This window comes from Schistocerca americana, chromosome 1, assembly GCF_021461395.2.
Source record: "Schistocerca americana isolate TAMUIC-IGC-003095 chromosome 1, iqSchAmer2.1, whole genome shotgun sequence".
NCBI lineage: Eukaryota > Metazoa > Arthropoda > Insecta > Orthoptera > Acrididae > Schistocerca > Schistocerca americana.
In genome coordinates, this window is record NC_060119.1 from 1,092,614,228 (window position 1) to 1,092,630,220 (window position 15,993).

The window sequence follows — 15,993 nt, forward strand, 5'->3', positions numbered from 1 at the left end:
CAAACGCAACGTAGCGGCAGATGCAGCGGCTAATGATGCCTGTCTGGAGATTACAATTTCTGAATGTCCTCTCACTGTCCATGCAGCTCCCTCGCCATTGAGAGACAACTTCGTGCGTCTGTGGGAGGAGTGGTTACCCTTGGAGAACAAGCTGAGGCGCGTGAAACCGACGACACGGCCGCAGCGCATCTCCTTACGGCGACAGCGGCGGCAGCAAGTACTTTTAACGCATCTCCGGATAGGAAACTGTCCTTTGAAGCATGGGTTCCTCCTTCGGCAGCAAGACCCACTTGTGTACAGTACTTGTAGTGCAAACCTTTTCCTACGCCAGACTGTAACTAAATGCGCTTTATACCAAGCAACTTACTCACCAGTTGACCTTTTGTTTTAGATGATGAATTGAATGTGGTTCGTGTGTTAAGATTCTATTTTATGACTCGTCTCGTCGATAGTGGCTTAGGTAGAAGAATTTACTTTGTTTGTAAGATGGTCGCTACATCGTTTCATTTCCTGTTGCCCGTGAAGACACACTTTCATGTTCCACTATTTTGAGGTTGTGTCTTTACAGTCAATGTATTTTAGTCACACACTGCCCTGATTTGTCCCTCTTTTGCTGCTTGTGAAAAAAATGTGAGGAAGACAACCCCAAGATGGTTGTAGATTCCATTTTCTAATTTACGTTTTGTTGGTTGCTCCTAAGAATTAATAACCACAGTTGTGTTCTTTTTGTTAAGTGTGGGTCCTGACGAAATAGCAGTTTAGCGCACTATACAAACCAGTTCCATCACAAAAACAGTCATCCAAACAAATACAAGTAAAAAAAATTATCTTCCTCGCTGTATTTCTACAACAACTGAGTAAATAAGAAAAAGGCAAACGAAGGTTCACATTAAATTTTGATTTATTCAAAACATTTGCAAATTAATTTCCATCTTCTAAAAAGCGTACATTAAAATTTTCTTGATGACAAGGCTACAATCAAGACTGACCCAATTTTGAAGGGCACTTCATATTGTTAGTCACATCAAAACCAGAGACTTGAGTTTTACTTGGTACAAAAAATTTACAAGTGAATGCCTTCTTCTTCGGTGGTTCAGTAACACAAAAGGACGTTTTAATGGGACAGACCTTCTCTGGAGTAAATGCTCTTATCTTTGGAGGGCCTGTGACTATGAAGGCCGCCTTAATAGGACACACCTTCCGTTGAGTAAAGGCCCTCTTCTTCGATGGGCCTGTAACGATAAAGGCTGTTTTGTTCGGAAATGGTCCTGTTTTTAAGGGCGTTAGTTTCATAAGGCCACAACTAAGAGAAGCTCTAAATCGACAATATGCTGCAAAGGTAGAGGTGGCTTCCAAACATGCCTCATTAGAGCACTCATCAGCCCATTCTGCAATAGTTTCTATTGAGTCTGCTGGTGGTTCATCATCTCTATCCAACTTCTCGTTAGAGGGCTCATCAGCCCATTCTGTAATAGTTTCTACTGAGTCTGCTGGTGGCTCATCATCACTATCCAACTTCTCGTTAGGGGGCTCATCAGCCCATTCTGCAATAGTTTCTACTGAGTCTGCTGGTGGCTCATCATCTCTATCCAACTTCTCACTAGAGGGCTCACCAGCCCATTCTGCAATAGTTTCTACTGAGTCTGCTGGTGGCTCATCATCTATATCCAACTTCTCGTTAGGGGGCTCACCACCCCATTCTACAATAGTTTCTACTGAGTCTGCTGGTGGCTCATCATCACTATCCAACTTCTCGTTAGGGGGCTCATCACCCCATTCTACAATAGTTCCTACAGAGTCTGCTGGTGGCTCATCATCTCTATCCAACTTCTCGTTAGGGGGCTCATCAGCCCATTCTGCAATAGTTTCTACTGAGTCTGCTGGTGGCTCATCATCTATATCCAACTTCTCGTTAGGGGGCTCATCAGCCCATTCTGCTATAGTTTCTACTGAGTCTGCTGGTGGCTCATCATCACTATCCAGCTTCTCGTTAGGGGGCTCATCAGCCCATTCTACAATAGTTCCTACTGAGTCTGCTGGTGGCTCATCATCTCTATCCAACTTCTCGTTAGAGGGCTCATCAGCCCATTCTGCAATAGTTTCTACTGAGTCTGCTGGTGGCTCATCATCACTATCCAACTTCTCGTTAGGGGGCTCATCAGCCCATTCTGCAATAGTTTCTACTGAGTCTGCTGGTGGCTCATCATCTCTATCCAACTTCTCACTAGAGGGCTCACCAGCCCATTCTGCAATAGTTTCTACTGAGTCTGCTGGTGGCTCATCATCTATATCCAACTTCTCGTTAGGGGGCTCACCACCCCATTCTACAATAGTTTCTACTGAGTCTGCTGGTGGCTCATCATCACTATCCAACTTCTCGTTAGGGGGCTCATCACCCCATTCTACAATAGTTCCTACAGAGTCTGCTGGTGGCTCATCATCTCTATCCAACTTCTCGTTAGGGGGCTCATCAGCCCATTCTGCAATAGTTTCTACTGAGTCTGCTGGTGGCTCATCATCTATATCCAACTTCTCGTTAGGGGGCGCATCAGCCCATTCTGCTATAGTTTCTACTGAGTCTGCTGGTGGCTCATCATCACTATCCAGCTTCTCGTTAGGGGGCTCATCAGCCCATTCTACAATAGTTCCTACTGAGTCTGCTGGTGGCTCATCATCTCTATCCAACTTCTCGTTAGAGGGCTCATCAGCCCATTCTGCAATAGTTTCTACTGAGTCTGCTGGTGGCTCATCATCACTATCCAACTTCTCGTTAGGGGGCTCATCAGCCCATTCTGCAATAGTTTCTACTGAGTCTGCTGGTGGCTCATCATCTCTATCCAACTTCTCACTAGAGGGCTCATCAGCCCATTCTGCAATAGTTTCTACTGAGTCTGCTGGTGGCTCATCATCTATATCCAACTACTCGTTAGGGGGCTCATCACCCCATTCTACAATAGTCTCTACTGAGTCTGCTGGTGGCTCATCATCACTATCCAACTTCTCGTTAGGGGGCTCATCACCCCATTCTGCAATAGTTTCTACTGAGTCTGCTGGTGGCTCATCATCTCTATCCAACTTCTCACTAGAGGGCTCATCAGCCCATTCTGCAATAGTTTCTACTGAGTCTGCTGGTGGCTCATCATCTATATCCAACTTCTCGTTAGGGGGCTCATCACCCCATTCTACAATAGTTTCTACTGAGTCTGCTGGTGGCTCATCATCACTATCCAACTTCTCGTTAGGGGGCTCATCACCCCATTCTACAATAGTTCCTACTGAGTCTGCTGGTGGCTCATCATCTCTATCCAACTTCTCGTTAGAGGGCTCATCAGCCCATTCTGCAATAGTTTCTACTGAGTCTGCTGGTGGCTCATCATCTCTGTCCAACTTCTCGTTAGGGGGCTCATCAGCCCATTCTTCAATAGATTCTACTGAGTTTGCTGGTGACTCATCATCACTATCCAACTTCTCGTTAGGGGGCTTATCAGCCCATTCTGCAATAGTTTCTACTGAGTCTGCTGGTGGCTCATCATCTATATCCAACTTCTCGTTAGGAGGTTCATCAGCCCATTCTGCAATAGTTTCTACTGAGTCTGCTGGTGGCTCATCATCTCTATCCAACTTCTCGTTAGAGGGCTCATCAGCCCATTCTGCAATAGTTTCTACTGAGTCTGCTGGTGGCTCATCATCTCTGTCCAACTTCTCGTTAGGGGGCTCATCAGCCCATTCTTCAATAGTTTCTACTGAGTTTGCTGGTGACTCATCATCACTATCCAACTTCTCGTTAGGGGGCTCATCAGCCCATTCTGCAATAGTTTCTACTGAGTCTGCTGGTGGCTCATCATCACTATCCAGCTTCTCGTTAGGGGGCTCATCAGCCCATTCTACAATAGTTCCTACTGAGTCTGCTGGTGGCTCATCATCTCTATCCAACTTCTCGTTAGAGGGCTCATCAGCCCATTCTGCAATAGTTTCTACTGAGTCTGCTGGTGGCTCATCATCTCTGTCCAACTTCTCGTTAGGGGGCTCATCAGCCCATTCTGCAATAGTTTCTACTGTCTGCTGGTGGCTCATCATCACTATCCAACTTCTCGTTAGGGGGCTCATCAGCCCATTCTGCAATAGTTTCTACTGAGTCTGCTGGTGGCTCATCATCACTATCCAACTTCTCGTTAGGGGGCTCATCAGCCCATTCTGCAATAGTTTCTACTGAGTCTGCTGGTGGCTCATCATCTCTATCCAACTTCTCACTAGAGGGCTCATCAGCCCATTCTGCAATAGTTTCTACTGAGTCTGCTGGTGGCTCATCATCTATATCCAACTTCTCGTTAGGGGGCTAATCACCCCATTCTACAATAGTTTCTACTGAGTCTGCTGGTGGCTCATCATCACTATCCAACTTCTCGTTAGGGGGCTCATCACCCCATTCTACAATAGTTCCTACTGAGTCTGCTGGTGGCTCATCATCTCTATCCAACTTCTCGTTAGAGGGCTCATCAGCCCATTCTGCAATAGTTTCTACTGAGTCTGCTGGTGGCTCATCATCTCTGTCCAACTTCTCGTTAGGGGGCTCATCAGCCCATTCTTCAATAGTTTCTACTGAGTTTGCTGGTGACTCATCATCACTATCCAACTTCTCGTTAGGGGGCTCATCAGCCCATTCTGCAATAGTTTCTACTGAGTCTGCTGGTGGCTCATCATCTATATCCAACTTCTCGTTAGGAGGTTCATCAGCCCATTCTGCAATAGTTTCTACTGAGTCTGCTGGTGGCTCATCATCACTATCCAGCTTCTCGTTAGGGGGCTCATCACCCCATTCTACAATAGTTTCTACTGAGTCTGCTGGTGGCTCATCATCTATATCCAACTTCTCGTTAGGGGGCTCATCAGCCCATTCTGCTATAGTTTCTACTGAGTCTGCTGGTGGCTCATCATCACTATCCAGCTTCTCGTTAGAGGGCTCATCAGCCCATTCTGCAATAGTTTCCACTGAGTCTGCTGGTGGCTCATCATCACTATCCAACTTCTCGTTAGGGGGCTCATCAGCCCATTCTGCAATAGTTTCTACTGAGTCTGCTGGTGGCTCATCATCTCTATCCAACTTCTCACTAGAGGGCTCATCAGCCCATTCTGCAATAGTTTCTACTGAGTCTGCTGGTGGCTCATCATCTATATCCAACTTCTCGTTAGGGGGCTAATCACCCCATTCTACAATAGTTTCTACTGAGTCTGCTGGTGGCTCATCATCACTATCCAACTTCTCGTTAGGGGGCTCATCACCCCATTCTACAATAGTTCCTACTGAGTCTGCTGGTGGCTCATCATCTCTATCCAACTTCTCGTTAGAGGGCTCATCAGCCCATTCTGCAATAGTTTCTACTGAGTCTGCTGGTGGCTCATCATCTCTGTCCAACTTCTCGTTAGGGGGCTCATCAGCCCATTCTTCAATAGTTTCTACTGAGTCTGCTGGTGGCTCATCATCTCTATCCAACTTCTCACTAGAGGGCTCATCAGCCCATTCTGCAATAGTTTCTACTGAGTCTGCTGGTGGCTCATCATCTATATAAAACTTCTCGTTAGGGGGCTAATCACCCCATTCTACAATAGTTTCTACTGAGTCTGCTGGTGGCTCATCATCACTATCCAACTTCTCGTTAGGGGGCTCATCACCCCATTCTACAATAGTTCCTACTGAGTCTGCTGGTGGCTCATCATCTCTATCCAACTTCTCGTTAGAGGGCTCATCAGCCCATTCTGCAATAGTTTCTACTGAGTCTGCTGGTGGCTCATCATCTCTGTCCAACTTCTCGTTAGGGGGCTCATCAGCCCATTCTGCAATAGTTTCTACTGTCTGCTGGTGGCTCATCATCACTATCCAACTTCTCGTTAGGGGGCTCATCAGCCCATTCTGCAATAGTTTCTACTGAGTCTGCTGGTGGCTCATCATCACTATCCAACTTCTCGTTAGGGGGCTCATCAGCCCATTCTGCAATAGTTTCTACTGAGTCTGCTGGTGGCTCATCATCTCTATCCAACTTCTCACTAGAGGGCTCATCAGCCCATTCTGCAATAGTTTCTACTGAGTCTGCTGGTGGCTCATCATCTATATCCAACTTCTCGTTAGGGGGCTAATCACCCCATTCTACAATAGTTTCTACTGAGTCTGCTGGTGGCTCATCATCACTATCCAACTTCTCGTTAGGGGGCTCATCACCCCATTCTACAATAGTTCCTACTGAGTCTGCTGGTGGCTCATCATCTCTATCCAACTTCTCGTTAGAGGGCTCATCAGCCCATTCTGCAATAGTTTCTACTGAGTCTGCTGGTGGCTCATCATCTCTGTCCAACTTCTCGTTAGGGGGCTCATCAGCCCATTCTTCAATAGTTTCTACTGAGTTTGCTGGTGACTCATCATCACTATCCAACTTCTCGTTAGGGGGCTCATCAGCCCATTCTGCAATAGTTTCTACTGAGTCTGCTGGTGGCTCATCATCTATATCCAACTTCTCGTTAGGAGGTTCATCAGCCCATTCTGCAATAGTTTCTACTGAGTCTGCTGGTGGCTCATCATCACTATCCAGCTTCTCGTTAGGGGGCTCATCACCCCATTCTACAATAGTTTCTACTGAGTCTGCTGGTGGCTCATCATCTATATCCAACTTCTCGTTAGGGGGCTCATCAGCCCATTCTGCTATAGTTTCTACTGAGTCTGCTGGTGGCTCATCATCACTATCCAGCTTCTCGTTAGAGGGCTCATCAGCCCATTCTGCAATAGTTTCTACTGAGTCTGCTGGTGGCTCATCATCACTATCCAACTTCTCGTTAGGGGGCTCATCAGCCCATTCTGCAATAGTTTCTACTGAGTCTGCTGGTGGCTCATCATCTCTATCCAACTTCTCACTAGAGGGCTCATCAGCCCATTCTGCAATAGTTTCTACTGAGTCTGCTGGTGGCTCATCATCTATATCCAACTTCTCGTTAGGGGGCTAATCACCCCATTCTACAATAGTTTCTACTGAGTCTGCTGGTGGCTCATCATCACTATCCAACTTCTCGTTAGGGGGCTCATCACCCCATTCTACAATAGTTCCTACTGAGTCTGCTGGTGGCTCATCATCTCTATCCAACTTCTCGTTAGAGGGCTCATCAGCCCATTCTGCAATAGTTTCTACTGAGTCTGCTGGTGGCTCATCATCTCTATCCAACTTCTCGTTAGGGGGCTCATCAGCCCATTCTTCAATAGTTTCTACTGAGTTTGCTGGTGACTCATCATCACTATCCAACTTCTCGTTAGGGGGCTCATCAGCCCATTCTGCAATAGTTTCTACTGAGTCTGCTGGTGGCTCATCATCTATATCCAACTTCTCGTTAGGAGGTTCATCAGCCCATTCTGCAATAGTTTCTACTGAGTCTGCTGGTGGCTCATCATCACTATCCAGCTTCTCGTTAGGGGGCTCATCACCCCATTCTACAATAGTTTCTACTGAGTCTGCTGGTGGCTCATCATCTCTATCCAACTTCTCGTCAGAGGGGTAATCAGCCCAATCTGCAATAGTTTCTACTGAGTCTGCTGGTGGCTCATCATCTCTATCCAACTTCTCGTTAGGAGGCACATCAGCCCATTCTGCAATAGTTTCTACTGAGTCTGCTAGTGGCTCATCATCTCTATCCAACTTCTTGTTAGAGGGCTCATCAGCCCATTCTGCAATAGTTCCTACTGAGTCTGCTGGTGGCTCATCATCTCTATCCAACTTCTCGTTAGAGGGCTCATCAGCCCATTCTGCAATAGTTTCTACTGAGTCTGCTGGTGGCTCATCATCTCTGTCCAACTTCTCGTTAGGGGGCTCATCAGCCCATTCAGCAATAGTTTCTACTGAGTCTGCTAGTGGCTCATCATCTCTATCCAACTTCTTGTTAGGGGGCTCATCAGCCCATTCTACAATAGTTCCTACTGAGTCTGCTGGTGGCTCATCATCTCTATCCAACTTCTCGTTAGAGGGCTCATCAGCCCATTCTGCAATAGTTTCTACTGAGTCTGCTGGTGGCTCATCATCTCTGTCCAACTTCTCGTTAGGGGGCTCATCAGCCCATTCTGCAATAGTTTCTACTGAGTCTGCTGGTGGCTCATCATCTCTGTCCAACTTCTCGTTAGGGGGCTCATCAGCCCATTCTGCAATAGTTTCTACTGAGTCTGCTGGTGGCTCATCATCTCTATCCAACTTCTCGTTAGAGGGCTCATCAGCCCATTCTGCAATAATTTCTACTGAGTCTGCTGGTGGCTCATCATCTCTGTCCAACTTCTCGTTAGGGGGCTCATCAGCCCATTCTGCAATAGTTTCTACTGAGTCTGCTGGTGGCTCATCGTCACTATCCAACTTCTCGTTAGAGAGCTCATCAGCCCATTCTGCAATAGTTTCTACTGAGTCTGCTGGTGGCTCATCGTCACTATCCAACTTCTCGTTAGGGGGCTCATCAGCCCATTCTGTAATAGTTTCTACTGAGTCTGCTGGTGGCTCATCATCTCTATCCAACTTCTCGTTAGAGAGCTCATCAGAACATTCTGCAATAGTTTCAACTGAGTCTGCTGGTGGCTCATCATCACTATCCAGCTTCTCGTTAGGGGGCTCATCAGCCCATTCTGCAATAGTTCCTACTGAGTCTGCTGGTGGCTCATCATCTCTATCCAACTTCTCGTTAGAGGGCTCATCAGCCCATTCTGCAATAGTTTCTACTGAGTCTGCTGGTGGCTCATCATCTCTGTCCAACTTCTCGTTAGGGGGCTCATCAGCCCATTCTGTAATAGTTTCTACTGAGTCTGCTGGTGGCTCATCATCTCTATCCAACTTCTCGTTAGAGAGCTCATCAGCCCATTCTGCAATAGTTTCTACTGAGTCTGCTGGTGGCTCATCATCTATATCCAACTTCTCATTAGGAGGCTCATCAGCCCATTCTGCAATAGTTTCTACTGAGTCTGCTGATGGCTCATCATCACTATCCAGCTTCTCGTTAGGGGGCTCATCACCCCATTCTACAATAGTTTCTACTGAGTCTGCTGGTGGCTCATCATCTTTATCCAACTTCTCGTTAGAGGGCTAATCAGCCCAATCTGCAATAGTTTCTACTGAGTCTGCTGGTGGCTCATCATCTCTATCCAACTTCTCGTTAGGAGGCTCATCAGCCCATTCTGCAATAGTTTCTACTGAGTCTGCTAGTGGCTCATCATCTCTATCCAACTTCTTGTTAGGGGGCTCATCAGCCCATTCTGCAATAGTTTCTACTGAGTCTGCTAGTGGCTCATCATCTCTATCCAACTTCTTGTTAGGGGGCTCATCAGCCCATTCTGCAATAGTTCCTACTGAGTCTGCTGGTGGCTCATCATCTCTATCCAACTTCTCGTTAGGGGGCTCATCAGCCCATTCTGCAATAGTTTCTACTGAGTCTGCTAGTGGCTCATCATCTCTATCCAACTTCTTGTTAGGGGGCTCATCAGCCCATTCTGCAATAGTTCCTACTGAGTCTGCTGGTGGCTCATCATCTCTATCCAACTTCTCGTTAGAGGGCTCATCAGCCCATTCTGCAATAGTTCCTACTGAGTCTGCTGGTGGCTCATCACCACTATCCAGCTTCTCGTTAGGGGGCTCATCACCCCATTCTACAATAGTTCCTACTGAGTCTGCTGGTGGCTCATCATCTCTATCCAACTTCTCGTTAGAGGGCTCATCAGCCCATTCTGCAATAGTTTCTACTGAGTCTGCTGGTGGCTCATCATCTCTGTCCAACTTCTCGTTAGGGGGCTCATCAGCCCATTCTGCAATAGTTTGTACTGAGTCTGCTGGTGGCTCATCATCTCTGTCCAACTTCTCGTTAGGGGGCTCATCAGCCCACTCTGCAATAGTTTCTACTGAGTCTGCTGGTGGCTCATCATCTCTATCCAACTTCTCGTTAGAGGGCTCATCAGCCCATTCTGCAATAGTTTCTACTGAGTCTGCTGGTGGCTCATCATCTCTGTCCAACTTCTCGTTAGGGGGCTCATCAGCCCATTCTGCAATAGTTGTTACTGAGTCTGCTGGTGGCTCATCGTCACTATCCAACTTCTCGTTAGAGAGCTCATCAGCCCATTCTGCAATAGTTTCTACTGAGTCTGCTGGTGGCTCATCGTCACTATCCAACTTCTCGTTAGGGGGCTCATCAGCCCATTCTGTAATAGTTTCTACTGAGTCTGCTGGTGGCTAATCATCTCTATCCATCTTCTCGTTAGAGAGCTCATCAGCCCATTCTGCAATAGTTTCAACTGAGTCTGCTGGTGGCTCATCATCACTATCCAGCTTCTCGTTAGGGGGCTCATCAGCCCATTCTGCAATAGTTCCTACTGAGTCTGCTGGTGGCTCATCATCTCTATCCAACTTCTCGTTAGAGGGCTCATCAGCCCATTCTGCAATAGTTTCTACTGAGTCTGCTGGTGGCTCATCATCTCTGTCCAACTTCTCGTTAGGGGGCTCATCAGCCCATTCTGTAATAGTTTCTACTGAGTCTGCTGGTGGCTCATCATCTCTATCCAACTTCTCGTTAGAGAGCTCATCAGCCCATTCTGCAATAGTTTCTACTGAGTCTGCTGGTGGCTCATCATCTATATCCAACTTCTCATTAGGAGGCTCATCAGCCCATTCAGCAATAGTTTCTACTGAGTCTGCTGATGGCTCATCATCACTATCCAGCTTCTCGTTAGGGGGCTCATCACCCCATTCTACAATAGTTTCTACTGAGTCTGCTGGTGGCTCATCATCTTTATCCAACTTCTCGTTAGAGGGCTAATCAGCCCAATCTGCAATAGTTTCTACTGAGTCTGCTGGTGGCTCATCATCTCTATCCAACTTCTCGTTAGGAGGCTCATCAGCCCATTCTGCAATAGTTTCTACTGAGTCTGCTAGTGGCTCATCATCTCTATCCAACTTCTTGTTAGGGGGCTCATCAGCCCATTCTGCAATAGTTCCTACTGAGTCTGCTGGTGGCTCATCATCTCTATCCAACTTCTCGTTAGGAGGCTCATCAGCCCATTCTGCAATAGTTCCTACTGAGTCTGCTGGTGGCTCATCATCACTATCCAGCTTCTCGTTAGGGGGCTCATCACCCCATTCTACAATAGTTTCTACTGAGTCTGCTGGTGGCTCATCATCTCTATCCAACTTCTCGTTAGAGAGCTCATCAGCCCATTCTGCAATAGTTTCTACTGAGTCTGCTGGTGGCTCATCATCTATATCCAACTTCTCGTTAGGAGGCTCATCAGCCCATTCTGCAATAGTTTCTACTGAGTCTGCTGGTGGCTCATCATCACTATCCAGCTTCTCGTTAGGGGGCTCATCACCCCATTCTACAATAGTTTCTACTGAGTCTGCTGGTGGCTCATCATCTTTATCCAACTTCTCGTTAGAGGGCTAATCAGCCCAATCTGCAATAGTTTCTACTGAGTCTGCTGGTGGCTCATCATCTCTATCCAACTTCTCGTTAGGAGGCTCATCAGCCCATTCTGCAATAGTTTCTACTGAGTCTGCTAGTGGCTCATCATCTCTATCCAACTTCTTGTTAGGGGGCTCATCAGCCCATTCTGCAATAGTTTCTACAGAGTCTGCTAGTGGCTCATCATCTCTATCCAACTTCTTGTTAGGGGGCTCATCAGCCCATTCTGCAATAGTTCCTACTGAGTCTGCTGGTGGCTCATCATCTCTATCCAACTTCTCGTTAGGAGGCTCATCAGCCCATTCTGCAATAGTTTCTACTGAGTCTGCTGGTGGCTCATCATCTCTATCCAACTTCTCGTTAGGAGGCTCATCAGCCCATTCTGCAATAGTTTCTACTGAGTCTGCTAGTGGCTCATCATCTATATCCAACTTCTTGTTAGGGGGCTCATCAGCCCATTCTGCAATAGTTTCTACTGAGTCTGCTAGTGGCTCATCATCTCTATCCAACTTCTTGTTAGGGGGCTCATCAGCCCATTCTGCAATAGTTTCTACTGAGTCTGCTAGTGGCTCATCATCTCTATCCAACTTCTTGTGAGGGGGCTCATCAGCCCATTCTGCAATAGTTTCTACTGAGTCTGCTAGTGGCTCATCATCTCTATCCAACTTCTTGTTAGGGGGCTCATCAGCCCATTCTGCAATAGTTCCTACTGAGTCTGCTGGTGGCTCATCATCTCTATCCAACTTCTCGTTAGGAGGCTCATCAGCCCATTCTGCAATAGTTTCTACTGAGTCTGCTGGTGGCTCATCATCTCTATCCAACTTCTCGTTAGGAGGCTCATCAGCCCATTCTGCAATAGTTTCTACTGAGTCTGCTAGTGGCTCATCATCTCTATCCAACTTCTTGTTAGGGGGCTCATCAGCCCATTCTGCAATAGTTTCTACTGAGTCTGCTAGTGGCTCATCATCTCTATCCAACTTCTTGTTAGGGGGCTCATCAGCCCATTCTGCAATAGTTTCTACTGAGTCTGCTAGTGGCTCATCATCTCTATCCAACTTCTTGTTAGGGGGCTCATCAGCCCATTCTGCAATAGTTTCTACTGAGTCTGCTAGTGGATCATCATCTCTATCCAACTTCTTGTTAGGGGACTCATCAGCCCATTCTGCAATAGTTTCTACTGAGTCTGCTGGTGGCTCATCATCTCTATCCAACTTCTCGTTAGGAGGCTCATCAGCCCATTCTGCAATAGTTTCTACTGAGTCTGCTGGTGGCTCATCATCTCTATCCAACTTCTCGTTAGGAGGCTCATCAGCCCATTCTGCAATAGTTTCTACTGAGTCTGCTAGTGGCTCATCATCTCTATCCAACTTCTTGTTAGGGGGCTCATCAGCCCATTCTGCAATAGTTTCTACTGAGTCTGCTGGTGGCTCATCATCTCTATCCAACTTCTCGTTAGGAGGCTCATCAGCCCATTCTGCAATAGTTTCTACTGAGTCTGCTAGTGGCTCATCATCTCTATCCAACTTCTCGTTAGGAGGCTCATCAGCCCATTCTGCAATAGTTTCTACTGAGTCTGCTAGTGGCTCATCATCTCTATCCAACTTCTTGTTAGGGGGCTCATCAGCCCATTCTGCAATAGTTTCTACTGAGTCTGCTGGTGGCTCATCATCTCTATCCAACTTCTCGTTAGGAGGCTCATCAGCCCATTCTGCAATAGTTTCTACTGAGTCTGCTAGTGGCTCATCATCTCTATCCAACTTCTTGTTAGGGGGCTCATCAGCCCATTCTGCAATAGTTTCTACTGAGTCTGCTAGTGGCTCATCATCTCTATCCAACTTCTCGTTAGGAGGCTCATCAGCCCATTCTGCAATAGTTTCTACTGAGTCTGCTAGTGGCTCATCATCTCTATCCAACTTCTTGTTAGGGGGCTCATCAGCCCATTCTGCAATAGTTTCTACTGAGTCTGCTAGTGGCTCATCATCTCTATCCAACTTCTTGTTAGGGGGCTCATCAGCCCATTCTGCAATAGTTTCTACTGAGTCTGCTAGTGGCTCATCATCTCTATCCAACTTCTCGTTAGGAGGCTCATCAGCCCATTCTGCAATAGTTTCTACTGAGTCTGCTAGTGGCTCATCATCTCTATCCAACTTCTCGTTAGGAGGCTCATCAGCCCATTCTGCAATAGTTTCTACTGAGTCTGCTAGTGGCTCATCATCTCTATCCAACTTCTTGTTAGGGGGCTCATCAGCCCATTCTGCAATAGTTTCTACTGAGTCTGCTAGTGGCTCATCATCTCTATCCAACTTCTTGTTAGGGGGCTCATCAGCCCATTCTGCAATAGTTTCTACTGAGTCTGCTAGTGGCTCATCATCTCTATCCTACTTCTTGTTAGGGGGCTCATCAGCCCATTCTGCAATAGTTTCTACTGAGTCTGCTAGTGGCTCATCATCTCTATCCAACTTCTTGTTAGGGGGCTCATCAGCCCATTCTGCAATAGTTTCTACTGAGTCTGCTAGTGGCTCATCATCTCTATCCAACTTCTTGTTAGGGGGCTCATCAGCCCATTCTGCAATAGTTTCTACTGAGTCTGCTGGTGGCTCATCATCTCTATCCAACTTCTCGTTAGGAGGCTCATCAGCCCATTCTGCAATAGTTTCTACTGAGTCTGCTAGTGGCTCATCATCTCTATCCAACTTCTTGTTAGGGGGCTCATCAGCCCATTCTGCAATAGTTTCTACTGAGTCTGCTGGTGGCTCATCATCTCTATCCAACTTCTCGTTAGGAGGCTCATCAGCCCATTCTGCAATAGTTTCTACTGAGTCTGCTAGTGGCTCATCATCTCTATCCAACTTCTTGTTACAGGGCTCATCAGCCCATTCTGCAATAGTTTCTACTGAGTCTGCTAGTGGCTCATCATCTCTATCCAACTTCTTGTTAGGGGGCTCATCAGCCCATTCTGCAATAGTTTCTACTGAGTCTGCTAGTGGCTCATCATCTCTATCCAACTTCTCGTTAGGAGGCTCATCAGCCCATTCTGCAATAGTTTCTACTGAGTCTGCTAGTGGCTCATCATCTCTATCCAACTTCTTGTTAGGGGGCTCATCAGCCCATTCTGCAATAGTTTCTACTGAGTCTGCTAGTGGCTCATCATCTCTATCCAACTTCTTGTTAGGGGGCTCATCAGCCCATTCTGCAATAGTTTCTACTGAGTCTGCTAGTGGCTCATCATCTCTATCCAACTTCTTGTTAGGGGGCTCATCAGCCCATTCTGCAATAGTTTCTACTGAGTCTGCTGGTGGCTCATCATCTCTATCCAACTTCTCGTTAGGAGGCTCATCAGCCCATTCTGCAATAGTTTCTACTGAGTCTGCTAGTGGCTCATCATCTCTATCCAACTTCTTGTTAGGGGGCTCATCAGCCCATTCTGCAATAGTTTCTACTGAGTCTGCTGGTGGCTCATCATCTCTATCCAACTTCTCGTTAGGAGGCTCATCAGCCCATTCTGCAATAGTTTCTACTGAGTCTGCTAGTGGCTCATCATCTCTATCCAACTTCTTGTTAGGGGGCTCATCAGCCCATTCTGCAATAGTTTCTACTGAGTCTGCTAGTGGCTCATCATCTCTATCCAACTTCTCGTTAGGAGGCTCATCAGCCCATTCTGCAATAGTTTCTACTGAGTCTGCTAGTGGCTCATCATCTCTATCCAACTTCTCGTTAGGAGGCTCATCAGCCCATTCTGCAATAGTTTCTACTGAGTCTGCTAGTGGCTCATCATCTCTATCCAACTTCTTGTTAGGGGGCTCATCAGCCCATTCTGCAATAGTTTCTACTGAGTCTGCTGGTGGCTCATCATCTCTATCCAACTTCTCGTTAGGAGGCTCATCAGCCCATTCTGCAATAGTTTCTACTGAGTCTGCTAGTGGCTCATCATCTCTATCCAACTTCTTGTTAGGGGGCTCATCAGCCCATTCTGCAATAGTTTCTACTGAGTCTGCTAGTGGCTCATCATCTCTATCCAACTTCTTGTTAGGGGGCTCATCAGCCCATTCTGCAATAGTTTCTACTGAGTCTGCTGGTGGCTCATCATCTCTATCCAACTTCTCGTTAGGAGGCTCATCAGCCCATTCTGCAATAGTTCCTACTGAGTCTGCTGGTGGCTCATCATCACTATCCAGCTTCTCGTTAGGGGGCTCATCACCCCATTCTACAATAGTTTCTACTGAGTCTGCTGGTGGCTCATCATCTCTATCCAACATCTCGTTAGAGGGCTAATCAGCCCAATCTGCAATAGTTTCTACTGAGTCTGCTGGTGGCTCATCATCTCTATCCAACTTCTCACTAGAGGGCTCATCAGCCCATTCTGCAATAGTTTCTACTGAGTCTGCTGGTGGTCTAGCATCTATCTGTAACTGCATATTGGAGGGCTGAGATAGGGATTCTGCAGTAGTCGCGGCTTCTGATGCTGGAGGCACGGCAATTGTCTCGAGCTGATTTGTTTTCTCATCTAGTCTTCTTCTGTCAGCGGGATGGCGCTGGCGA

General features: G+C 46.9%; 2 protein-coding genes across 2 annotated transcripts; both read right to left on the minus strand.

Annotated features, from left to right (window-relative positions):
• Window positions 1-978: 978 nt before the first annotated feature.
• LOC124596562 (fibrous sheath CABYR-binding protein-like) lies at window positions 979-4,077 on the minus strand. Its single transcript, XM_047135750.1, has 2 exons — window positions 2,965-4,077; window positions 979-2,919 (listed from the first exon to the last, which is right to left on the minus strand). Exons 1-2 carry the CDS (start codon window positions 4,075-4,077, stop codon window positions 979-981), a joined length of 3,054 nt encoding a protein of 1,017 aa, XP_046991706.1.
• A 259-nt stretch (window positions 4,078-4,336) lies between these two features.
• Window positions 4,337-15,710, minus strand: LOC124596571 (titin-like). The gene is made up of 11 exons (XM_047135763.1): window positions 13,881-15,710; window positions 11,463-13,832; window positions 10,839-11,417; window positions 10,319-10,793; window positions 9,123-10,198; window positions 7,017-9,077; window positions 6,159-6,986; window positions 5,849-6,128; window positions 5,593-5,754; window positions 5,225-5,520; window positions 4,337-5,194 (listed from the first exon to the last, which is right to left on the minus strand). The coding sequence occupies exons 1-11, from the start codon at window positions 15,708-15,710 to the stop codon at window positions 4,337-4,339; spliced, it is 10,815 nt and encodes a 3,604-aa protein (XP_046991719.1).
• Between the last annotated feature and the right edge of the window lie 283 nt (window positions 15,711-15,993).